Source organism: Solanum lycopersicum, chromosome 2, assembly GCF_036512215.1.
Source record: "Solanum lycopersicum chromosome 2, SLM_r2.1".
In the NCBI taxonomy this organism is placed as follows: Eukaryota; Viridiplantae; Streptophyta; class Magnoliopsida; order Solanales; family Solanaceae; genus Solanum; species Solanum lycopersicum.
Genome location: NC_090801.1, coordinates 49377620 through 49405263, shown reverse-complemented (window position 1 = coordinate 49405263; position 27644 = coordinate 49377620). Strand labels below are relative to the sequence as shown.

General features: G+C 32.1%; 2 protein-coding genes across 2 annotated transcripts; both read left to right on the top strand.

Moving 5' to 3' along the window:
• The first annotated feature begins 5792 nt into the window (after window positions 1-5792).
• Window positions 5793-10988, top strand: LOC138342139 (ubiquitin domain-containing protein DSK2b-like). Its single transcript, XM_069294333.1, has 4 exons — window positions 5793-6255; window positions 6697-6884; window positions 8797-8852; window positions 10907-10988. The coding sequence occupies exons 1-4, from the start codon at window positions 5793-5795 to the stop codon at window positions 10986-10988; spliced, it is 789 nt and encodes a 262-aa protein (XP_069150434.1).
• A 9041-nt stretch (window positions 10989-20029) lies between these two features.
• Window positions 20030-26949, top strand: LOC101257237 (ubiquitin domain-containing protein DSK2b-like). Its single transcript, XM_069294332.1, has 8 exons — window positions 20030-20276; window positions 21542-22195; window positions 22709-22896; window positions 23045-23134; window positions 24758-24813; window positions 25130-25161; window positions 26649-26707; window positions 26833-26949. Exons 1-8 carry the CDS (start codon window positions 20030-20032, stop codon window positions 26947-26949), a joined length of 1443 nt encoding a protein of 480 aa, XP_069150433.1.
• Window positions 26950-27644: the final 695 nt, after the last annotated feature.

Here is a 27644-nt window from a genome sequence, read left to right as displayed (position 1 = left end):
CTAACATTTCACCATTTAAAAGCACATATCTCAACAACATTCTAACAATCACATATTCTCAACAACAAGCTCAATATTCATCAATTACAACCTCCACAAAAAGGCACTCACAATATCATCAATACACAAGATCAAATTCATTGAATAGAGGTAATTAAATATCAAGTACTTTCCAACCACCGGAAAATATATAATCATAAAGAATGAAGGATGTCATGGGATGTAATCCAATATGACACCATGAAATGATATGCCTAAAAATATCAATTGTACTCTCTCAACCGTATATACATGATACTCCTCGAAAATATATTGAAAGTTCATGACTCATGGGGGACTCACGAAATTCATATACCGACACGGACGATCTCCACGTATCTGTGCGGATGATCTCAATGCACTATCATAAATTAAATAAATTTCGCACGGACAATCTTCACGTGCTCGAATTATAATCATAGCTTCTCCATCTCAGAGACGATCTCCACGTGGCCAAATAATCATAACTCGATCTCAACACGAACGATCTCCACATATTAGACCTTTACTCATACTCAATCTCATGTCAATGCATGTGCACAATATGATATCAAATATAGGTGATGATGAAACATCTCAATACATTAAATGTCACTATGAGATATAATCACCTCAATTATCACAATAATATGTGTTCAGTAAAGAATATAATCACACATAATAAATAAAGTCAATAATATATCGACTAATGTCCATATGCTTTGGCATTCTCGTATTATAATCCACATTCTATAGTAATAAACTTTGTCTTTATTACATTGGTACTCGTACCATTTTCAACCCATCACACACAAACAATTAATCGCCTTACCTTTATTATCCCTTTTCATCATTAGAAATAATCAAGGTGGACAAGTCAACCCTTCACCAAGTCCTATTACTCCCAAACACATATCACAAGGAAATACGCGAATTTCATACACTTAATAAGGATTTAGAAATTCACTTGCCTTGATCAATCAAGAATTCACTCCGGAACTTGGGCCTTCTCCTTTTGTTGAACTTCCAACTCAGAGCAATCTATTCAAATAAATAGTCACAATAAGATTTCAAAACTCACAACCCTCATATTACTATGTGTTTATTCTTGAACCACAAATTCACCCAAATTTATGATTAAGTTCCTAAATCTTGATGTCAATTAACATTTCAAATATCATATTTTCCATATTTCAAATCTAAAGTTAAGTTCCAATTTTTTCAAATAATACAACGTAATAATTTTCATATAATATAATATCACTAATATCACTAATTTCAAATATTTCAGATTTTATCCCCACCAAAATTTCCAAAACAAACTACCACACTCCTTTCGATTTCCTTATTTAACGAGCATATTATAATAAATAATATTAGATTAACTGCTTCTCGATTTAAATAAACGTAGCAATAAATTCTTATCGAAGAGCATTTATTGCTCACGCTCTTTTGTTATTCCTTTTCTCACACAACTCATTCAACTGAATAGCGGTAATATAATCTCATTTATATGGTTTAGTATAAAGATTTAAGAGTGATTAATATAATTATACTATAACAAATATTATATGTAGTTACGAAATTATTAGCTATGATATCAAATTCGTCACTAATTATTCGTTTTTAGTGACAAAAGTTTACTTTTCGTGCTTAAATATATGAGATACGTATTTTTTGTGACGAAACATAAAAATTCATAGCAAATTTTGTCCACTAAAATTTCCCACCAAAAAATTAATTGACTTCATTTGTTTGGTAGTGTTAGTAACGAAATTTAAAGTTATCTATGACACATTATTTCGTCACTAATAATGTATCTAATTCATAAAAAATATATGTTGTCTTATAATTTATTAAATTTTGATTGAAAAAATTCATCTAAAAAATATGTTGTTATAATATCGACAAATTGAAATTTGCAGTTAAATATTATAAATTTTAGCTATGAAAATTAAAATTAAAATTTAATTATGACATTTATTTCACATAATTCAGAGACAATTTTAACCCTTTTCCATTTATTTATAACAACAAAATTCGGGGGTAAGTGAAATTTAGAAGCTTACTGCAACCTCAACACCATCTCCTTTAACTGTAATTTTCGATTATAAGCTTTAATATTTGCAACTTTCCTTAAAAGATTATTTGTATCAATTCTGTCAAGAAAAATTATTCATTTCGGTTATTGATTGCCAGAAGTTAAGGATCTAATTTCGATGGTATGAACTTTTCACTTTCTCCTTGAGTTTCACAGTGAGCTTTCGTGGCAGTTTGAGGACTGATTTTAATAGAAATTTTATATCACGATTTAAATTATCATGAATGGCGCCCACACTAATTCTTTAATGGGAGGACTAACTACTAGCTCAACTTAACCCGTCATGAGTAGTTATGAAAATCAAATTATGAAAGAAACAACTAAAAGCAATTTAAAATTTGGTTGAGTTTTCATAAACTCAATCAATAGTTAAAACATTGCAAAATTTAAGCACTTGAAACGGAAAGTGGAAGTACAAAACTTTAATTAGTCAATAATGAGGATGCACTATCGCGAAAGCTAAAAAACACAAGCTAATAGTTTAATTTAAGATATGGACAAGAAGATATCGAAGAATCCATAACAACCTAAAAGTAGTTCATCCTTAAATTTGACGATCACGCTTCCTTCAAGTGAGGTCTCATATCAATCGTCTAAATATATGTTGCACTCTATAAGAAAAAAGCAAGTACAATATCAATAAAGACCATATTATACTTGTAGGATTGCATATCTAGTTTCAATCATACATAATTCTAATATATTTTTATTCTTTCTATGCATAATTTTCTTAATTGTTATCTTCGTTGCTAATATATTTTAAATTAGTTTATGCTTTTCAATGTTTAGATATATTATTTGATTTGGACTTGTAAATATTTATGAATTTTTTTTATTTTGTAGTCGAACGAAAGTCACAGTTACATTAGGTTCAAAATTTTAACAATTTACTTTGTAAATATCTTAATTTGTATCCAAATAACTATAGGCATGAATTTTATCAGACTGAATATATTGATATTTCAATAAAAATATTTTGTACTCATGTAAAATTAATCGCTCAATTTGAAGATGGTTAGCTTAACACATTAAAATCAAATACAATATGATGGCTTTCTCTTCTAAAGGCAGGGGTGAAGATACCATTGCGACATTAAGTAAGGAATTTGAGGAAATCAAGGCGCATCCATTTCGTCATCTTAGCCTATTTATATGCAATAGGTAGAAAACATTCCGCCCTTCTAGCCTCGAGTAGTGGACTTCACATTTAGTTAACATTTATAACTTACAAATTCCAAACCTATGACCTAGGTAAAAGTGAAAATATATTTGATCTCTTTTTCAATCATTGTGTAATTTTAAGAAAATCGAAAGAACTAAAAAATTGAAATTGAAATAGAAGAATCAATTGTATCTTAGTGTATTTTGGTTTATAAATTTGATGAATCAACATATTAGGTTTAATTATTTTTAATGAAATATCAAATCATTCCAACCTATAATTTTACAAAGAATATATTGTTATAATGAATTCTATTTTATGTTATAGGTAGAATGTTATTATACAAAAATAAATAATATAAAAAAATATTACTTTTTGAAGAAAATCAGTCCATTATAAAAAAAATTTCACCCTAAAAATAATCAACCGTCATAAAAAGATTTAAAGAAACAGAAAAATAAATAAGTGAAAATAAATTTAATCGAGTTAATTAAAATAAATAAACAAATATGACATATGAAATGAACACGTGGAAGTAGTGTAATGTTTTTGTTCTTATATAAACACCAAAACAATTTCAGTTACTTCACTCTTTTGGCTCTTTCCGTCTAAGTGTGAAATGCACTGAGCTAAGCTACCTCTTCAATTTCTTCTACTCTCATTCTCACCGATTCAATCCACATTTTTCATACTTGTTGCTGAGGAGACGGAATTTCAGTATGGACGGAGGTGATACTTATCAAACAGTTAAAGACGATTCCGGCGACATCGCCGGCGGTGGTGAAACGGTCACCATCAACATCCGATGTGTCAACGACTCCAAGTTATCTGTTCAAGTCAGCCTCGATTCCACCATCGGATTATTCAAGTCCATCCTTTCCCAGCCGACTGATATCCCTGCTGAGGAGCAGAAAGTTATCTATAACGGCCGGATCTTAAAGGATGATCAAACCCTAAAAAGCTGTGGTAATAATTGATTACTCTTATATAAATATTTTTTTGCTACTTTATTAGTAATGCTGAATTATCTGTGTTTACTTTTTATTACTCACGTTGCTGATCAATCAATCAAATGTACCTCAATTACGAACTTGTTAGGGTTTGTGAAATTAATGTTGTAAACATTGTTCTTTATTTGGAGTTAAAAAATATTATTTAAAAGAATATTTGTATGTTTTTTAACTTGTATGTTATATAGAGGTGCATGTTAAATATCTGAAAGTTCAGATTTTTTTTGGGCTTTAACTACTGAATGTAGAGAACAAACTGTACTTCGGTTGGCTTGCGATTGTATGCTAATGCATTTTCCTGTTCTGAGGAGTAATTTGAATTATTTGTTCATTGTGGAAAATAATGCATTGAGAACTGTTTTAACAAGAAAAAGAAATAATGCATATAGAAGTTGTTTCCTGAAATGGAGGAGAATCTGGTTTTGGAAAATAATTCATTGGAACTATTAGCGGGTGTTGAGATTGTGGATATTCTTAGAATGTAGAAGTATCTTCTTTGACGGTTGTGAAGGAGATATCCTGCAATTGAAGGGAGTAGTAATTTTTGAAAGCCTACATTCGACTCCTACGTACAATACTTGACGTCATGAGCTCATTCGCTCCATCTTGATAGGTAGGATTACGTTGACAAAATATTCCTTAATTTCTCGATTTAGAAGTGCAAATTTAATCTTTGTGTGCAAATTTTTAACCTCTTTGTTTGTGTTCTTTCCAGAATAGATGGAAATAATCGATAAGTTGTGTGTTAATGCATTAGGACCAAATTTCGATTCTAATAGATTTAAAGTCTTGCTTATTTGTTACAATATACTCCCTAATGTGGCATGTTTTGTCTTGGGATAAGAAATAGGTAAAGGTCAATAAGTGGAAAAAAGTAATATAGAGGAATGATGCAGTGGTATTGGGGTTTATAAGGCTTTTATTAGAGTATGAAGCTGTGTACGTGGATCTGCAATAGCAGGAAATCTTCATATTTGTTGCAGTTCAGTTTCCATTTTACTACGTAGATTTGATTTAGCATGTATTCTCTTGTCTTAAACATGATGCTACTTAATGCAAATTATGTTGATCTGATTCATGATTGGTTACTTATAACCACATAACATTCTGGATTGAGCTTTGGAATCTTATACTATCAAGATGCATGGAGCTTCTATTTATCTGCTCTCTTGTTGCATGTTATCAGCTGTCAGAATAAGAATCATAGTAAATTTAATTTTAATATTTGTGGCAAGCAGGTCTCGAGGCAGACCACACAGTTCATCTTATTCGAGGTTCTGCCGCAGCTGCTTCTGCTAGTGCAACCAATGTTGTAAATCCAAATGCTAATCAGGATGCTCCCAGGGTTGCTGTTCCCACTACAGGGGGGCTGTTTATCAGAGTCGGTGGAGGTCCACTCTTTTCTGGACTTTGAAGTAGAGGTGGTTCGTTTGGAGATGGACTTCCAGATTTTGAGCAGGTCCAGCAACATGACTCCAACATGATGAGAGAGATATTGAATATGCCTCTAGTTCAGGATCTAGTGAATGACCCAGAAATCATTTGCAACTTTATCGTGAACAGTCCTCAAATGCGAGAGTATGTGAATCTTAATCCCGAGCTCCCACAGATATTCAATGACCCTGCTATATTTCTCCAGACATGGGAGGCTGCACGTAATGAACTCATGCATGAGACGATAAGAACTATTCAATGGTCATTGAGCCACACTGAATCGTCTCTTGAGGAATTTAACATGCTAAGGCACATGTATGAGAATGTCCAAGAGCCATTTCTGAATGCAACAAGCATGGCTGGAGATACAAGAAATGATTCAGGGACAAACCCGTTCGTGGCTCTTTTGGGAGCCCAGGAACAAGGTAGAAACTGGTCAACTAACCCTCCAGCTACTGGTTCTGACACAACTGCTTATCCTCCTGCTCCAAACTTGAACCCATTTTCGGATCCTTGGGCATCAGCTGACTGTAAGTTTCTAGCAAGTTTGTGGATCTAATTCTATTTGCCGCTAGATTTGACCTTGTTAATTAATCTCCTATCTTGTTCACCAGGGTCTTCTGCATATTAAAAGAAACTTTTTATCTCTTTCCTATTTCTCGTTCTGGAGATGCTTTCATGCATCTTCACTGCTTGGGTTCCATGAAGTCATCATACTCATGCAATTTGTGCTTAGAACTTGAATATTTGAACACCTGTTCTCTGTAGCTACTTTTTTCTTTGTTTTTCTCCGGTAAAAATATTTCAAAGTTTACCATAATTTTGTCAGGATTTCTTAAAAACAATTTTATACTTTTAACTATATCAGCTAATGTCTTATGTATGTAGCATTCATTATCTTGCTTCCCCCCTTCCCCCTTTTTCAACTACTTTTGATAAGCGGGGTATTGCCTTTTTACTCTATTTTGCAGTTGGAGGTGCCCAAATGAATACCGCTCCCAGATCAAATGCTTCTAGGAATATTTGGGGACCCTCTCCTGGTTGTTTGGATGACGTAGCATATTTGCAGCGAATGCTAGGTGGCATACCTGGCGCCTCTTCTGAAAATCAGTTAATAGGATACCCGTCCACCTCACAGATAATGCAGCACATAAACCAGGTATTTATTTATTTAATTTGTACTAAAGCTTACAAATAATCATCGAGTTTAAGGTTTTATTCTTTTTTCTCCTGGTTTTCTTTTTTTGTTGTTTGTGATGGAGAATTTCTTGTCAAGCTTCTCATTTCTTGAGTATCTTGGTGGTTAGATTATGGGGCTCGACCCCAACTCTTATCCTGGGGATTTGATGCCAAATCCTGAATTAATTCATCAGTTGATGTCGTCTGAGAGGATGTAGGTAAAGAATTTTTGCATGTTGTCTTTAAGTTTTGCTTGTTGGAATTGTAGAATGTGTAAGTGGTGCATGCAGTGTGGCAAATCTAGAAAATTGGGTATCACTCTCTTTTTGATACATAAAGGTTAATGATAACTTACAACTCAATGAGGTAAAAGTTATGTTAGAAATATGTTTAGAGCCTGTTTGGATTGGCTCTGGGCTTTTAGCTTATAAGCCAAAAGTCATACTATTTTTGTCACACTACATGCACCACTTAATAGGACTTTTTTTTTTACACATATACTAACATAAGTGCTTTAAAAATATTTTGGCTTAAAAATACTTAGAATAAGTCAATCCAAATGGGCACTTAGTAGATTTGTCGCAAACTTACACCTAGAGGTAAATAAGTTAAATTACAGCTTAAAAAGGTAAATGTATGACTTCTTCCATTTTCAATTTATTTGTTTGGTTTTGACTTGACATGAAGTTGTAGAAAGTAAAGAAGACCTTTGTGTGGTCTTAAACTAAAGATAGGTAGAATTCCATAACATCCTTTAATCTTGTGGTCTTGTGGTCTTGAACATGTGAAAAGTTAGAACTAAAAGAGTTGTCACAACATGAAAAAGACATTCTTTTTTAAATAGACTAACAAAGAAAGTAGGACAAACAAATTGAAATTCAGGGAGTATTAGAAATTTGCATAGTAGAATTGGTGCAGAAAGAGCTTTTGCAGATTGATCTAGTGAGAACTTGAATCAGATTGTTTTAGAGAGATTGTCAAAGATGCACCAAGAGGTCACAGGATAATCAATTGAGTTTATAAATGTAGTGTCTCTATGTGTTGAAAATGTAGATGCGGTCTTAGTGGCTTAGTGTAACCATTCTCATTAGTGGTCGTACTGATTACTGAAATGACACTAAATATTAATGCTGGGCATCTGTAAGGAAAAAGAATAAAAACATTTACTATGAAAAACAAAGGGGAAAATAGCAACAGAAAAAATCAAACAAAAAAATATTGTCTATTTGTGATTCGTTTCTCTTATTGGACACCATTGAACTACTTTCAACCCTTGCAATTACTTTTTTAGATTCATTTTCTTACTAATCTAAATAAGCTAAGCTCCGACAATGTTAATTTATCAAAAATAAACTTTACAGATTTTAGTGTCAAGTATGACATGATAGACACTGTCCTTCAGATTTTATTATTTCAATACAGAACTATACTTCAGATTTTATTATTTATGTGTCTACAGACTTTATTGTTCATTGAAACTGTTTTCATCATCATTTCATTAAATATTAGAATATTAATATGTCTTTTATTTCTCTTGAACATGATGTATGTTTTTATGTCATATTACTGTTAAGTGTCACTGATTCATCAAACATGTTTTCTGAGCACAATATAAGACATTCCGGATTGAACATTTTTCATCTATATAATTTAAAAGTTATTATATTGACCATTTGGAGGTACCAAGGGTTTAAAAGAGAATCCTTTTGATATGTGTCTGGAAATAATTGTTTTTTTTTTGAAAAAAAAATTGCGTTTTATTCATCTTTAACAAAAAGACACTTGTTTTATTCATATGTTTCTGGACATAGAGCATGATGTGTGCATAATTCTTCGGGTATGTTCTTCCTTCATTCCTTTCTTTTTTTTACAATCGTTCTTTTTCCTTTTAGGAATATCTGGTACAACAAGGGCTATTTCCTTACCTTGATCAGCCGCACTCAAACCAGTAAGTCTGGACATATATCTATGGATTTTCACTTGGCTGGAGAATCTCACACCTCCTGATTCAGCTGATATGATGATATGCATCTCCTTGTCTCGTTATTACTCATTGTTTCTTGTCCTAAAAGTCACCAAAGGAAAAAGAAATATTACTTAGATTCATATTTCACTTGCCAAAAAATAGTCTAAGCCTTTCTAATTAGGTGGGATAAAAGATAAACTTGTGAGTGGCTCGAGATTTTTACTCTGATTATTTGGATCAATGGGGTAATTTTCTGCCTTGCGTCTATCACTTCTGACAATATCTTTTCCGCATGCAGAGAACAAGATCAGGACGAAGCTGACGAAACATGTAATATTTCATTCTCTATATTTCCCAATTTGATATCTTTGTAACTGTAAATATACCCTTAGGTTTGGAGGGAATGATCTCTTGATTTAGGAGCAAATGACTCCTCTTACAATATTTTCCAAATGTTACTTAAGTCTAGTATTTTAATGCAAAACTGGCCTATTATGAACAATACACTTTATATTTTTGTGATGCACATTATTTGTGATGTTTCATATTAATGGACAACTTCTTTGTATTGTTACATCGCATATGAAATTTGAGATATTACAAGGGCGACAGAACTGATTTGGATTTATACCTATTACGAGTTTATTTTTTTGTTAAAAATATTGATTGAAATTTATAGGTTGAGAATGCGGGTTTGGTGGGGATATAGAAGACACAAATTCAGATAAAATATATAAATGTCAGAAATGAACTGTACAAAAGAGTGATATTAGTATGAAAATAACGAGATGAGATATAAATTTGTATCCGGAAAAGGTGGTTTATTGTGGGGATCTGTATAACACTATTTAACACTTATGAATAAGCTGAAGAAAGGTTGGATGATGAATGCTTATTTTAGATGATACTCTTTAATTGGTGAAATTAGCGAGAAAGTCAACTGAGGTTGGAACAGTTGGAACTATGACGAAGAACTCTGGTTTTAGCCTTTTATTTAGGTTAATTAAAAATAAAACAAACTACCTATAAAAAGTAGAAATTTGAAAAACTATGTTCACTGCAAGTTATAATAAGATCACTCGAATGAGATCACTAGATGAGATAGTGGTGCCCAAATGTAGAGAGTGGAAATATTTGCTCTCATATTTGAGGAGAATGATATGATTGATGAAGATGTGACACAAGCTAAAAGAGGATTGTGGAAACGGAGGAGTGCTAAGACAGTGGTGTTATACGTGAACGCTTAACAAAGTGAAACAGAAGTTGTATGCAACGGCAACGAGATCAGAGATGTTATATGGGAGTGATTGTGAGTAATGTAAATCCATGTGTATCCACAAGATAAATTTCCTAAAAATTGCGTGGATATATAGTCATACGGGGTCATTAAGATTAGAATTATCACATCTGACCCAAAAAAACACATGATAAGATGAGAGTCTGGCTTTCTATGTCCTATGTAGACCTCCACATGCATTGGTCAGTATGTGGGAAAACATGATGATTGAAGGTGATAAAAGAAGAGAGGGATAGAAAGTTGTATTTGAGAGACTTGTAGATCTCGACATCAATATGAATTTAATGTCAGATCATAATACAATAGAAGCAAAGAATCTATACATGAGTTACTCTTATATCAAGTCAAGTCTTTGGTAGGAATCTCTTTTTGTTGTTGGATACTTGTTTGTTCGACTAACGGGATTAAGAGAGTCTAGTTCTAGGCAAAAATCTTAGTGTTTATTTTTTAGAGTTAGGGAATCTAATAATTGTGGGTGATTTTAACTCACATCAACTGTGGGTGACTTTAATAATTGCAGAATATCAGAACGGGGCAATGGAAGTGGCGAGGAACGTGGTTGATAGTACTCTAGAGAGGGCAAGTTTGCATGAATTCCCCGGATTAAATAATTGTTAGTTTATTCTCATCTTTCTCATTTTCTCTCTATATATCTCGGACTTAACTCGGATGCTCATATTCCTGTTGACATCTTATTGCAGTAGGCCCAGAGGAATTATATGCTATGTTGTTTCTCCAGGTCGTTAGACTACATCGGATTCTTTGACAGTGAAGAAACACTTATTGCCGTGGTGGAACTTGAAGAAGACAGTGGAGAGTAGTGTATGTATATTCTCTTTTTATGACTATATATATATATAGAGAGAGAGATCCAGATGAAATTGTTGATGTAGACAGAAGAAAAGGAGATTGGCGGAGGAACTAGTTCTTCAGTTCATTGTACATGCTATGTTAAATTGTTCATTATCATATGATTTTATTGCCTACTTTCCTGTAGCATTTTGTTTTTGCTTTGCTAGGTGGATTCAATTTGATCATAGAGTTTCCATGCAACGACTATGCTTCGAAAAAGGGTCAAAAATACCTCTAACCTACCCAAAAAACCTCACAAACATTTTTATCTAAAAATACTGTCAATTACTTATTATTTTTGGTGCAAATATACTCCTCTTCCCCTCCCCCCTTTGATTAAAAAATGCCTTTATAATATTAATAATGTTGTATCTAGAATTCAGTAATTTTCCTTCAACAATCTATATATCCATAGTCCAAATCCTCAATTTTCCTATTAATCAAAAGTGATAAAAAGATTTACATCACCTTTTAATTCTTAGATTGTTATTAATGTTAAATATGTGTTGTTTTAAAACTTGGTTAATTTTGATTCTTATATTTCATAATTGTGGCCGGCAATTGCATTATTACAGTTAATATTTGGTTGCATAGGTTTTTGTAAGAAATTGTAGGTACTTGATGATACATAAGGAGGTGAACCTTTACTAATACTAATTAGTCTAATTAAGAATTGGAGGCACAAAATATCGAGCAAAATATTTCACTTAGCTTCTATAATTAGAGTTATGTATGTACTCTTGTTTTGTATCTCTTATTTTTGCTGTTGTGATTGAATAAGTTTATACCTACTCTACATAAAACGTCTCATCTCGCGTATTTGCCTCTCAAAACATTGTGTTCAAGTTCGTCCATAATAATTTTATTTAGACTTTGTTGGAACGTTGTTACTTTTTGAATTTTACTATAAATATGATCAGTCACCAAATAGACACTTTATGAATCTTAAACATCTCTCTAAAAACATACATCAAAAGGGATGTTCGCCCATTTATGAGGTAACTATAACACTGTCATTCCCATTAACCCTCATTCACTTCATCCAAAATAATATATTACGTCAACTTTAAAAGTAGTCCGCGCCCTACAATTCTTTTTATATCTTTCTCAATTTTAAATGCATTATGAAGTTTTTCCAATACATAAAATCATGACTGTTTTTTTCAATAATAAAAATATGAAAAAACTTGAGCATTTGTTTTCATAAAATAAAATTTTCTATTATTTGCTTGCAGCAGTAGTAACAAACTAACAATACTAAGAGTTATAGTAATTTTCAAAAAATAAATGTTGTGGTTCATTCAAATACGGGCGTACTCTATTATATTACGACTTCGTTTTTTTATATGAGCATGTTTTATCCCCACAAAAAATAATCGCATTCACCATTTTCCTGAAATAATAAAACAAGAAAACCAGTTAATATCCAAAGAACTTGAAGTGAACAACATAATATGTTTTGTACCTTTGAAAGTGCACAAGGCCATAATTTCTTGGAGTCCTTAATGTTTTCATTTGGCAAATACTCTTTGCTTTTACAAATATCTAGTTCAATTGAATATTTAGACTTTTCGAATTATTAAAATATAACTGTTAAATTTAAAAAATTAAACTATATATATAGTATAAAAAAGTAAAAGCTGAATGAGAAAATTTGGAGCAAATAATACATATTTATTATTGAAGAAAGGAATAAAACTTCACTCGAGGAAGAAAAATATGTAGATTAAAGTAAGGAAATAATATAAAGAAATTATAGTTCCCCTATTTTAAAGGTTGTGAATATTTTTTTGCATGGATCTGGAGTTAACAAGGATGATCAATATTAAAGATGATACTTATAGCTCGTCCATTTATGAATGAACTATCCATTTTGGTGTGTTATAAGAGTTTCTCTCGATGTGTAGGGTTCAAGAAATGTCAATTTTAATGCTGGACTTGCTACATGCATGCATACTATCCTTAGAGAAATATGATAAGCTGTATTGTCAAATGATCAATGAGTGTGGATTGAGAATTTTGTTGAGGTCTAATGATTAATAAATTAAGTGGGCCGAGAATTACGATATCTTAATTTTAAAATACAATAAAAGTAAAAATAATAGGTTATTTTTCCCTAATTGTCCCTAATATTGATGGGGAAAAAATACATGATATCATATTGGTGATGGAAGATAACAAATATCCATAAAATTAATCAAGATAATCAAATACTATGATATAAAAACAATATACATTTTTCTAAATTGCAGGCTTTAGTCAGGATTGAAAATTAAAGGCCGGTAGTTAAAAATGAGTTTTCAACTTTTAGCCTAATCCAAGCCTCCTCTAACAATTTAGGGGCCATCAAAATTCTACTATGTTATTTTAATAATTATAATTGGTTTATGTAAATTGATTTTGGTCAGGGAGGTTATAGTTGTTGAATTGTTGTTCATCTTGTATTCCAAACATACTTAGAACAAATAAGAAAACAAAGTTTAAGAACATTTTCACAATTAGAAAATTAAAACTAGTAGCGAAACTAGAATCAGAAACTTATTTTAAAAAAATATACGAAATATTTTTCTTAAAGAAGAATTGTTGTTAATATGTGTCTAAAGAATCTTACTAATTCCAACAAACTTTGCAGAAACACGAAGTTAACAAGTTTAATGAACCAGTGAAGAACAAAAGAATAGAAGAACTGAAATTAATTCACAAATCTAAAGTTTGTAAAACACGTACCAGAATCTGGAAAACTTTTAATAGGAAAAAGATCAAGTTCACTGAATTCACAGTGTCCCCTTAAGGAAATTATTCCCCTCTAGTATCCGAGGTTTGATTTGGAATATGACCTCCCAGGGTAAAATGATCTCAATCACCAGAGTATAGATACCAAAAACTCCGGTGTCAGCGAACCACTCAATGACAGTAAAGTACACTTAGAATACTAGATTTAGTAGTTGAAGAAGAAGTGCATAAATTCTATTTAAAATGAGAGGAAATCCCTCAATTTATAGAAAACAAAGGATAGTGCAAAAAAGTTCTTATTGTGCCTTACCGAAAAGGTCACAAACCTTTGGAAAAGTCACAATCTTTCAGAAAGGTCGTCACCTTTCATAAAAGTCATAACTTTCCATAAAAGTCACAACTTTTCATAAAAGACGCAACTTTTCATAAAAGTCGCAACTTTTCATAAAAGTCACAACTTTTCATAAAAGTCACAACTTTTCATAAAAGTCACAACTCTTCATAAAAGTCGCAACTCTTCATTTTCCATTTACACCTTTTTAAAATCCAACAATCCCCCGCATGAATGGGGAATGACTCGAAGACAAAGAAACGGAAAAGTATGTGTACTTTTACAAGCAACAATTAATTGCATCTGGATAAGTAGGTTTCCCTTTGGACTTTCCGTAGTGAACATATGTCGGATATACTCGGTCAATCGGTAGATGTGATATCTTTGAACCGTCGAACTTTGGTGTATACCTAGACAACCATATGTCACACAATTAACCCTTTACCATTTATGGTTCTTACGGTTGTGTTCGTTTTAGCCATGAACACCTCCTGGTTTCATGAGTGTATAGAGAGATGGGCTTTTGACAATCATCTTCTTTGAAGCGGCTTACACTTAACACTCACATAGGTGATTTCTAACCGTGTTATCTCGTAGATACACTATTTGGTCAACTTTGCCAAACTTAGCAAATCATTAAAACCATTAAGCTTTATTAACTCATTAACAAGCCTTAATGTTGTATCCTTGTCCCTGAGCATTCTCTTTATCATGAGAATGAATTGAGTTTATTGACAATGCCGAACCGTCATTCACAACTTTGTTTTTCTCCTTGAATCTAGCTCTTGGGATCTCCAGTCTGCTAGATAGAGTTACCGCCACGATGACTTGTCCTAAGCCGTAAATTAGATGATCTTTTAACTTTCTCTCTAGTTAGGCCTTTTTGTAAGTGAATTCGACACAATATCCTTTGACTTTACATAGTCAATTCTGATAATTCCACTAGAGAGAAGTTTTCTAACAGTATCATGTCTATGCCGTATGTGACGAGACTTTCCGTTATACGTCATGCTCCATGCCCTACCTATTGCATCTTGACTGTGAAAGTGTATGCATACTAATGCCAATGGTTTGGGACAAAATATAATATCTATCAAGAAATTCCGGAGTCTTTTAACCTATTCACCAACCTTATCTAGAGCACCTAGCTCAAAGATCATTGTAGAGCTAGCGATACATGTCTCTTTTGAAATATTTCAAAGAGACTGCTCCTCTACCAATAGTAAATACATATCCACTCGTGAATTTTACTTCATTCTTCCGATGATTCAATTTGCATCACTATATCTTTCAATATTGTTGGATATTGTTATAATGCAAGACATAGTTTTAAGTATTATTTTAAATACTCCAAAACTCTATTTATTGTCATCTAATGAATTTATTTGGGATCACTTGTGACTGGACTCAGTTTAAAATAGCAAATGCTATATCTGATCACACACACTATATGATATACATCATGCTTCCCAAAAATCTAGCAGAATCCAATTGTGAGTCACTTTTGTTTTCACTCTTTTGAATTGCAAAGCTCACATTTATTGGACACTTGACAATATTGACATTCAAATATTTGAACTAGTTAAGGTCCTTTTCAATGCAATGAGACTGTGAAAATGCTAAACATTATGGAGTTCTACGAATTCTTTTATCTAAGATCGCATTAGCAACTCCAATAATTTTCATTCCACTTGCTTTATAGCATACGTTTAGTAGCATTTATGTCATTAGTGTCTCTATTGATGATCAACATATCACCAATATACAAACAAACAATGACCTTATGATTTTTAATGTGAACATATTTATCACTTCCATCATTCTTCAATCCATTTGCCGACATGGTTTGATTGAATTATGTCATTGTTTTGGTGCTTCCATAATGTGACTTAACAAGTTCACATACTTACTTTTATTTACCAGGTACCACAAAACCCTCGGGTTGTCCCATGTAAATTTCTTCATTCAATTCTATATTTAAGAAAGTTTTTTTCACATTCATTTAATGAATTTGGAGGTCATATACCACATTAATAATTTTTTGCATCCGAATGGATGTAATTCTAATTACTAACGAGTATATATATCGACAAGATCAAAATCTTATTATTATTTTTCTAAAGCCTTTGACACAAAGTCTTGCTTTATATTTTTCAACAGTTTCATCAACTGTTATTTTTCCTTCTAGAGATTCATTTTGAACCCAAAGGTTTATTTTCTTTAAGAAGATCAATTAACTTTCAATATTGTTTATTGACACCATCTTTCCAAAGGATGAGTCTACAGAAGACACAGAAAATGTTACAAAATCGTATTCGAAGGAAGTAAATGTCCTTTAACATTTCACTAAGCCTCTGAATCCCTTTATTAAGTACATTATCCTTTTCATTTCCTAGGTCTTTTAGACCCTTCTCTAGACTACTCAAGTCTAATTTTACAGTCCACAGTCATAGGTCCTATTTTAATTCTTTTAGAAATATATCTTGGACTTTGACTAGATACGCCCACACTTTGAAATATTTCAAGTTGGATTTCCTTTATTTCCATTTCTTATATAGAAAAGATTGTATTCTGATCAAACAAAATAGCTTTCTTTCTAAAAGGACAAAACTTTTTGTTGATCCCTTTTGCAGTAAGGATAGTTCCTCCACACAAGTTGTGTGTAAACCTAAACTTATAAATAATGCATCCATCATTTCTTTCAACGTTCGGTTTTTCATTAGATATAGGTGAATATGACAGTAGTTTGATATTTCACTTTCCAAACATATTTCTGCACAATGAGATTTATACTCTCCATTCTTATCACTTCTTATATATTTTTTCACACTGATTTTCAACTTCGATATTACATTGTCTAAACATTTCTATTGCTTCATCCTTACCATTTAGCAAATAGACATAGTCATTTCTAATGCAATTCTCAATAAAAGTACAAATATTTTTTCCCACCATGAGATGGTGTTAACTTCATATCATAAATGTCTGTGTAAATCAATTCTAATGGATTAGAATTCCTTTCAACAGATTTATAAGAATGCTCATCATACTTAGATTCCACAAAAACTTGACATTTTATTTATTGCACTCGAAGTTAGGCAAAACTTCTATGTTGATCAATTTTTCTTACAAGATTTTGTAATTGACATGCCCCAAGTGTTCATGTCACAGACATTGACTCAAGCAAGTAAGAACGAATAAAAACATTGAGTTTGAAAAGCTCTTCGCGAGGTAGCTTTTTCCTCACTAATATTTTGTTCCTATTTGTTACAATGTTGTGCAATACAAACGTTGTTTAGATTGCCAAATATCCTTTTCAGAAGGACATTTCCATAACTTTCAATGTGAATGTTATAGAACTACCTATGAACAAAGTTTCATCGATTTCAATAAAGACAATATAGTCCAATTGTTATTTTTACCAAAACATAAAAAATGACTATTCACCAATATTCATGTCTATGCAAATACTTTTATTATAATAGACATATCTTTTCATGAAAAATCACAACATTTTAAGTGATTTTTTTTTCATAAAAGAACACAATTATTTTTAACAAGTATATATATAATTTGGATGTTTCATACTAGTCACACTATATACTAGTGATAGAGAAACTCAACAAACACAATACCAAATATACTCCAAGAATTTTGTGGGTATAACATAATACAAAAGTATCATTGAATTTCATATCTTTTGTTCCAAAGTTAAATTAGACACCAAGTCTAATCATAAGCAAATTAACCCCACATTTGAAATGTGATCTCAAAAATATTTTTCAAGTATTTGAAAATAGTTTTCCACATATTTTAATGTTGGAAACATTATTCTACGAAAGAATTATAGTGTTGTAATTCTCTTTGACAATGTTTACACAATGTCAAAGTTCATTCAATAGAGACACTAAATCACAAATTCTAAGTCACTGGTATTTTTCCTCTATCATAAATAGACATGCCACTTAGTATTTTAAATATTAACAATAAGGACAAAACAAAATTGTACAATTTATTTCTATGTTACATTGAAGTTTATAGAAAATCAAAAGTACAACACTAACTTATTATGTGAAGTTTTCATATTCTTCAAACTAATTGCAGAGTCTAATTTATCCTGAGTATAAAACCACAAAAGTTTTTAGTCTACAAAAATCAGACACACTAACATTTCTCATGGAGTACAAAACTACAAAAGTCTCTTTTTTTTTCTCCAAAAAGAATAACACATATTCTTTATCACATAGAAATGTTTTTCATATCAAATAGTCTTCAAACTATAACAATTTGACATACTATTTTATCAAACAAAAATATGCATCTCTCATTTTTGCAAACTAAAGAATTTTAAAAGCAACAATATCTGCGAAGTAAAAATTCATTCCACAACATAAGGTTTGCAAATCTTTTTCCAAAGATACACATAATCAATAGTTAAAACATTGCAAAATTTAAGCACTTGAAATGGAAAGTGAAAGTTAAAAACTTTGATTAGTCAATAATGAGGATGCACTATGCGAAAGCTAAAAAACACAAGCTAATAGTTTAATTTAAGATATGGAAAAGAAGATGTCGAAGAATCTATCACAACCTCAAAGTAGTTTATCCTTAAGTTTGAAGATCACGTTTCCTTCAAGTGAGGTCACGTATCAATCGTCTAAAATATATGTTGCACTCTATAAGAAAAAAGCAAGTACAATATCAATAAAGACCATATTATACTTGTAGGATTACATATCTAGTTTCAATCATACATAATTATAATATAATTTTATTATTTCTATGCATAATTTTCTAATTGTTATTTTCGTTGCTAATATATTTTAAATTAGTTTATGCTTTTCAATGTTTAGATATATTATTTGATTTGGAATTGTAAACATTTATGAATTTTTTTATTTTGTAGTCGAACGAAAGTCACAGCTACCTCAGGTCCAAAATTTTAACAATTTACTTTGTAAATATCTTAATTTGTATTCAAATAACTTTAGGCATGAATCTTATCAGACTGAATATATTGATATTTCAATAAAAATATTTTGTACTCATGTAAAATTAACCGCCCAATTTGAAGATGGTTAGCTTAACACATGAAAATCAAATACAATATGATGGCTTTCTCTTCTAAAGGCAGGGGTGAAGACACCATTGCGGCATTAAATAAGGAATTTGAGGAAATCAAGGCGTATCTACTTCGTCATCTCAGCCTATTTATATGCAATAGGTAGAAAAGTTTCCGCTCTTCAAACCTCGAGTAGTGGACTTCTCAATTAGTTAACATTTATAACTTACAAGTTCCAAACCTATGACCTTGGTAAAAGTAAAAATATATTTGATCTCTTTTTCAATCATTGTGTAATTTTAAGAAAATCGAAAGAACTAATTAATTAAAATTGAAATAGAAGAATCAATTTTATCTTAATGTATTTTGGTTTATAAATTTGATAAATCTTACATAATAGGTTTAATTATTTTTAATGAAATACCAAATCAATCCAACCTATGATTTTTTATGAAGAATTACTGTTATAATGAATTCTATCGTTGTTACAGGTTGAATGTTATTATACAAAAATAAATAATATAAAAAAATAATTACTCTTTAAAGAAAATCAGTCCATTATAAAAACATATCACCCTAAAAAATAATCCACCGTCATAAAGAAATTTAAAGAAAGAGAAAAATAAATAAAAATAACATTAATCAAGTGAGTTAACTAAAATAAATAAACAAATATGACATATGAAATGACCACGTGGAAGTAGTGTAATGTTTTTGTTCTTATATAAACACCAAAACAATTTCAGTTACTTCACTCTTCTGGCTCTTTCCGCCTAAGTGTGAAATGCACTGAGCTAAGCTACCTCTTCAATTTCTTCTACTCTCATTCTCACCTATTCAATCCACATTTTTCATACTTGTTGCTGAGGAGACGAAATTTCAGTATGGACGGAGGTGATACTTATCAAACGGTGAAAGACGATTCCGGCGACATCGCCGGCGGTGGTGAAACGGTCACCATAAACATCCGATGTCTCAACGACTCCAAGTTATCTGTTCAAGTCAGCCTCGATTCCACTGTCGGATTATTCAAGTCCATCCTTTCCCAGCCGACTGATATCCCTGCTGAGGAGCAGAAAGTTATCTATAACGGCCGAATCTTAAAGGATGATCAAACCCTAAAAAGCTGTGGTAATAATTAATTTCTCTTATCTAAATATTTTTTTGCTACTTTATTAGTAATGTTGAATTATTTGTGTTTACTTTTTATTACTCATGTTGCTGATCAATCAATCAAATGTACCTCAATTACGAACTTGTTAGGGTTTGTGATATTAATGTTGTAAACATTGTTAAAAAATAATTATTTAAAAGAATATTTGTATGTTTTGTAACTTGTATGTTATATAGAGGTGCATGTTAAATATCTGAAAGTTCAGATTCTTTTTGGGCTTTAACTACTGAATGTAGAGAACTGTACTTCGGTTGGCTTGGGATTATATGCTAATGAATTTTCCTGTTCTGAGGAGTAATTTGAATTATTTGTTCATTGTGGAAAAAAATGCATTGAGAACTGTTTTAACAAGAAAAAGAAATAATGCATATAGAAGTTGTTTCCTGAAATGGAGGAGAATCTGGTTTTGGAAAATAATTCATTGGAACTATTAGTGGGTGTTGAGATTGTGGATATTTTTAGAATGTAGAAGTATCTTCTTTGACGGTTGTGAAGGAGATATCCTGCATTTGAAGGGAGTAGTAATTTTTGAAAGCTTACATTCGACTCCTATGTACAATACTTGACATCATGAGCTCATTCGCTCCATCTTGATAGGTAGGATTACGTTGACAAAATATTCCTTAATTTCTCGATTTAGAAGTGCAAATTTAATCTCTGTGTGCAAATTTAACCTCTTTGTTTGTGTTCTTTCCAGAATAGATGGAAATAATCGATAAGTTGTGTGTTAATGCATCAGGACCAAATTTTGATTCTAATAGATTTAAAGTCTTGCTTATTTGTTACAATATACTCCCTAATCTGGCATGTTTTGTCTTGGGATAAGAAATAGGTAAAGGTCAATAAGTGGAAAAAAGTAATATAAAGGAATGATGAAGTGGTATTGGGGTTTATTGGGCTTTTATTAGAGTATGAAGTTGTGTACGTGGATCTCCAATAGCAGGTAATCTGCATATTTGTTGCAGTTCAGTTTCCATTTTACTACGTAGATTTGATTTAGCATGTATTCTCTTGTCTTTAACATGATGCTACTTAATTCCAATTATGTTGATCTGATTCATGATTGATTACTTACAACCACATAACATTTTGGATTGAGCTTTGGAATCTTATACTATCAAGATGCATGGAGCTTCTATTTTATCATTCTCTCTTGTTGCATGTTATCAGCTGTCAGAATAAGAATCATAGTAAATTTAATTTTAATATTTGTGGCGAGCAGGTCTGGAGGCAGACCACACAGTTCATCTTATTCGAGGTTTTGCCGCAGCTGCTTCTGCTAGTGCAACCAATGTTGTAAATCCAAATGCTAATCAGGATGCTCCCAGGGTTGCTGTTCCCACTACATGGGGGCTGTTTGTCAGAGTCGGTGGAGGTCCACTTTTTTCTGGACTTGGAAGTAGAGGTGGTTCGTTTGGAGGTGGACTTCCAGATTTTGAGCAGGTCCAGCAACATGACTCCAACATGATGAGAGAGATATTGAATATGCCTCTAGTTCAGGATCTAGTGAATGACCCAGAAATCATCTGCAACTTTATCATGAACAGTCCTCAAATGCGAGAGTATGTGAATCTTAATCCCGAGCTCCCACACATATTCAATGACCCTGCTATATTTCTCCAGATATGGGAGGCTGCACGTAATGAACTCATGCATGAGACGATAAGAACTATTCAATGGTCATTGAGCCACACTGAATCGTCTCCTGAGGAATTTAACGTGCTAAGGCACATGTATGAGAATGTCCAAGAGCCATTTCTGAATGCAACAAGCATGGCTGGAGATACAAGAAATGATTCAGGGACAAACCCGTTCGTGGCTCTTTTGGGAGCCCAGGAACAAGGCAGAAACCAGTCAACTAACCCTCCAGCTACTGGTTCTACACAACTTCTAATCCTGCTGCTCCAAACTCGAACCCACTTTCGGATCCTTGGGCATCAGCTGACTGTAAGTTTCTAGCAAGTTTGTGGATCTAATTCTATTTGCCGCTAGATTTAACCTTGTTACTTCATCTCCTATCTTGTTCACCAGGGTCTTCTGCATATTAAAAGAAAATTTTTATCTCTTTCCTATTTCTCGTTCTGGAGATGCTTTCATGCATCTTCACTGCTTGGGTGCCATGAAGTCATCATACTCATGCAATTTGTGCATAGAACTTGAACATTTGAACACCTGTTCTCTGTAGCTACTTTTTTTCTTTGTTTTTCTCTGGTAAAAATATTTCAAAGTCAAGCATAATTTTGTCAGGATTTCTTAAAAATAATTTTATACTTTTAACTATATCAGCTAATGTCTTATGTATGTAGCATTCATTTTCTTGCTTCCCCCCTTCCCCCTTTTTCAACTACTTTTGATAAGCGGGGTATTGTCTTTTTTCTCTATTTTGCAGTTGGAGGTGCCCAAATGAATACCGCTCCCAGATCAAATGCTTCTAGGAATATTTGGGGACCCTCTCCTGGTGGTTTGGATGGCATAGCAGATTTGCAGCGAATGCTAGGTGGCATACCTGACGCCTCTTCTGAAAATCAGTTAATTGGATACCCATCCATCTCGCAGATAATGCAGCACATAAACCAGGTATTTATTTATTTAATTTGTACTAAAGCTTACAAAAATTCATCGAGTTTAAGGTTTTATTCTTTTTTCTCCTGGTTTTATTTTTTTGTTGTTTGTGATGGAGAATTTCTTGTCAAGCTTCTCATTTCTTGAGTATCTTGGTGGTTAGATTATGGGGCTCGACCCCAACTCTCATCCTGGGGATATGATGCCAAATCCTAAATTAATTCATCAGTTGATGTCCTCTGAGAGGATGCAGGTAAATAATTTTTGCATGCTGTCTTTAAGTTTTGCTTGTTGGAATTGTAGAATGTGTAAGTGGGGCATGCAGTGTGGCAAATCTATAAAATCGGGTATCACTCTCTTTTTGATACATAAAGGTTAATGATAACTTTGAACTCAATGAGGTAAAAGTTATGTTAGAAATATGTTTAGAGCCTGTTTGGATTGGCTCTGGGCTTTTAGCTTATAAGCCAAAAGTCATACTTTTTTGCCACACTGCATGCTCCACTTAATAGCACTTTTTTGTTTTACACATATACAACAAAAGTGCTTTAAAAATATTTTGGCTTAAAAATACTTAAAATAAGTCAATCCAGACGGGCACTTAGTAGATTTGTCGCAAACTTACACCTAGAGGTAAATAAGTTAAATTACAGCTTAAAAAGGTAAAAGTATGACTCCTTCTATTTTCAATTTATTTGTTTGGTTTTGACTTGGCATGAAGTTGTAGAAAGTAAGAAGACCTTTGTGTGGTCTTAAACTAAAGATAGGTAGAATTCCATAACATCCTTTAATCTTGTGGTCTTGAACATTTGAAAAGTTAGAACTAAAAGAGTTGTCATAACATGAAAAAGACATTCTTTTTTAAATATACTAACAAAGAAAGTAGGACAAACAAATTGAAATTCAGGGAGTATTAGAAATTTTCTTAGTAGAATTGGTGCAGAAAGAGCTTTTGCAGATTGATCTAGTGAGAACTTGAATCAGATTGTTTATAAATGTAGTGTCTCTATTTGTTGAAAATGTAGATGCGGTCTTAATGGCTTAGTGTAACCATTCTCATTAGTGGTCGTACTGATTACTGAAATGTCACTAAATATTAATGCTGGGCATCTGTAAGGAAAAAAAATAAAAACATTTAATATGAAAAACAAAGTGGAAAATAGCAGCAGAAAAAATCAAACAAAAAAATAAGCTATTCGTTTAAACATTTGTTATTCGTTTCTCTTATTAGACACCATTGAACTACTTTCAACACTTGCAATTACTTTTTTAGATTCATTTTCTTACTAATCTAAATAAGCTAAGCTCCGACAATGTTAATTTATCAAAAATAAACTTTACAAATTTTAGTGTCAAGTATGACATGATAAACACTGTCCTTCAGATTTTATTATTTCAATATAGAACTATACTTCAGATTTTATTATTTATGTGTCTACAGACTTTATTGTTCATTGAAACTTATTTCATCATCATTTCATTAAATATTAGAATATTCATATGTCTATTTATTTCTCTTGAACATGATGTATGTTTTTATGTCATATTACTGTTAAGTGTCACTGATTCTTTAAACATGTTTTCTGAGCACAATATAAGACATTCCGGATTGAACATTTTTCATCTATATAATTTAAGAGTCATCATATTGCCCATTTGGAGGTACCAAGGGTTTAAAAGAGAATTCTTTTGGTATGTGTCTGGAAATAATTATTTTTTTTTATAAAAAAAATTGCGTTTTATTCATCTTCAACAAAAAGACGCGTGATTTTATTTATATGTTTCTGGACATAGAGCATGATGTGTGCATAATTCTTCGGGTATGTTCTTCCTTCATTCCTTTCTATTTTTTTACAATCGTTCTTTTTCCTTTTAGGAATATCTGGTACAACAAGGGCTATTTCCTTACCTTGATCAGCCACAATCAAACCAGTAAGTCTGGACATATATCTATGGATTTTCACTTTGCTGGAGAATCTCACACCTCCTGATTCAGCTGATATGATGATATGCATCTGCTTGTCTCATTATTACTCATTATTTCTTGTCCTACAAGTCACCAAAGGAAAAAGAAATATTACTTCGATTCATATTTCACTTGCCAAAAAATAGTCTAAGCCTTTCTAATTAGGTGGGATAAAAGATAAACTTGTGAGTGGCTCGAGATTTTTACTTTGATTATTTGGATCAATTGGGTAATTTTCTGCCTTGGGTCTATCACTTCTGACAGTACCTTTTCCGCATGCAGAGAACATGATCAGGACGAAGCTGACGAAACAGGTAATATTTCATTCTCTATATTTCCCAATTTGATATCCTTATAACTGTAAATATACCCTTAGGTTTGGAGGGAATGATCTCTTGATTTAGGAGCAAATAAATCCTCTTACAATATTTTCCAAATGTTACTTAAGTCTAGTATTTTAATGCAAAACTGGCCTATTAGGAACAATACACTTTATATTTTTTTGATGCACATTATTTGTGATGTTTCATATAAATGGACAACTTCTTTGTATTGTTACATCGTATATGAAATTTGAGATTTTACAAGGGCGACAGAACTGATTTGGATTTATACCTGTTAGGAGTTTATTTTTTTGTTAAAAATATTGATTGAAATTTATAGGTTGAGAATGCGGGTTTGGTGGGGATATAGAAGACACAAATTAAGATAAAATTTATAAACGTCAGAAATGAACTGTATAAAAGAGTGATATTATTATGAAAATAACGAGATGAGATACAAATTTGTATCCGGAAAAGGTGGTTTATTGTGGGGATCTGTATAATACTATTTTACACTTATGAATAAGCTAAAGAAAGGTTGGATGATGAATGCTTATTTTAGATGATACTCTTTAATTGGTGAAATTAGCGAGAAAGTCAACTGAGGTTGGAACAGTTGGAACTGTGACGAAGAACTCTAGTTTTAGCCTTTTATTTAGGTCAATTAGAAATAAAACAAACTACCTATAAAAAGTAGAAATTTGACAAACTATGTTCACTGCAAGTTATAATAAGATCAGTCGAATGAGATCACTAGATGAGATAGTGGTGCCCAAATGTAGAGAGTGGAAATATTTGCTCTCATATTTGAGGAGAATGATATGATTGATGAAGATGTTACACAAGCTAAAAGAGGATTGTGGAAACGGATGAGTGCTAAGACAGTTGTGTTATACGTGAACGCTTAACAAAGTCAAACATAAGTTGTATGCAACGGCAGCGAGATCAGAGATGTTATATGGGAGTGATTGCGAGTAATGTAAATCCATGTGTTTCCACACGATGAATTTCCTAAAAATTGTGTGGATATATAGTCATACGGGGTCATTAAGATTAGAATTATCACATCTGACCCAAAAACACATGATAAGAAGAGAGTCTGGCTTTCTATGTCCTATGTAGACCTCCACATGCATTGGTCAGTATGTGCGAAAACATGATGATTGAAGGTGATAAAAGAAGAGAGGGATAGAAAGTTGTATTTGAGAGACTTGTAGATCTCGACATCAATATGAATTTAATGTCAGATCATAATACAATAGAAGCAAAGAATCTATACAGGAGTTACTCTTTTATCAGGTCAAGTCTTTGATAGGAATCTCTTTTTGTTGTTGGATACTTGTTTGTTCGACTAACGGGATTTAGAGAAAATCTAGTTCTAGGCAAAAATCTTAGTGTTTATTTTTTAGAGTTAGGGAATCTAATAATTGTGGGTGATTTTAACTCACATCAACTGTGGGTGACTTTAATAATTGCAGAATATCCGAACGCGGCAATAGAAGTGGTGAGGAACGTGGTTGATAGTACTCTAGAGAGGGCAAGTTTGCATGAATTCCCCGGATTAAATAATTGTTAGTTTATTCTCGTCTTTCTCATTCTCTCTCTATATATCTCGGACTTAACTCGGATGCTCATATTCCTGTTGACATCTTGTTGCAGTAGGCCCAGAGGAATTATATGCTATGCTGTTTCTCCAGGTCGTTAGACTACATCGGATTCTTTGATAGTGAAGAAGCACTTATTGCCGTGGAGGAACTTGAAGAAGACAGTGGAGAGTAGTGTATGTATATTCTCTTTTTATGATTATATATATATATATATAGAGAGAGAGAGATCCAGATGAAATTGTTGATGTAGACAGATGAAAAGGAGATTGGTGGAGGAACTAGTTCTTCAGTTCATTGTACATGCTATGTTAAATTGTTCATTATCATATGATTTTATTGCCTACTTTCCTGTAGCATTTTGTTTTTGCTTTGCTAGGTGGATTCAATTTGATAGAGTTTCCATGCAACGACTATGCTTCGAAAAAGGGTCAAAAATACCTCTAACCTACCCTAAAAACCTCACAAACATTTTTATCTAAAAATACTGTCAATTACTCATTATTTTTGGTGCAAATATACTCCTCTTCCCCTCCCCCCTTTGATTAAAAAATGCCTTTATAATATTAATAATGTTGTATCTAGAATTCAGTAATTTTCCTTCAACAATCTATATATCCATAGTCCAAATCCTCAATTTTCCTATTAATCAAAAGTGATAAAAAGATTTACATCACCTTTTAATTCTTAGATTGTTATTAATGTTAAATATGTGTTGTTTTAAAACCTGGTTAATTTTGATTCTTATATTTCATAATTGTGGCTGGCAATTGCATTATTACAGTTGATATTTGGTTGCATAGGATTTCTAAGAAATTGTAGGTAGTTGATGATACATAAGGAGGTGAACCTTCACTAATACTAATTAGT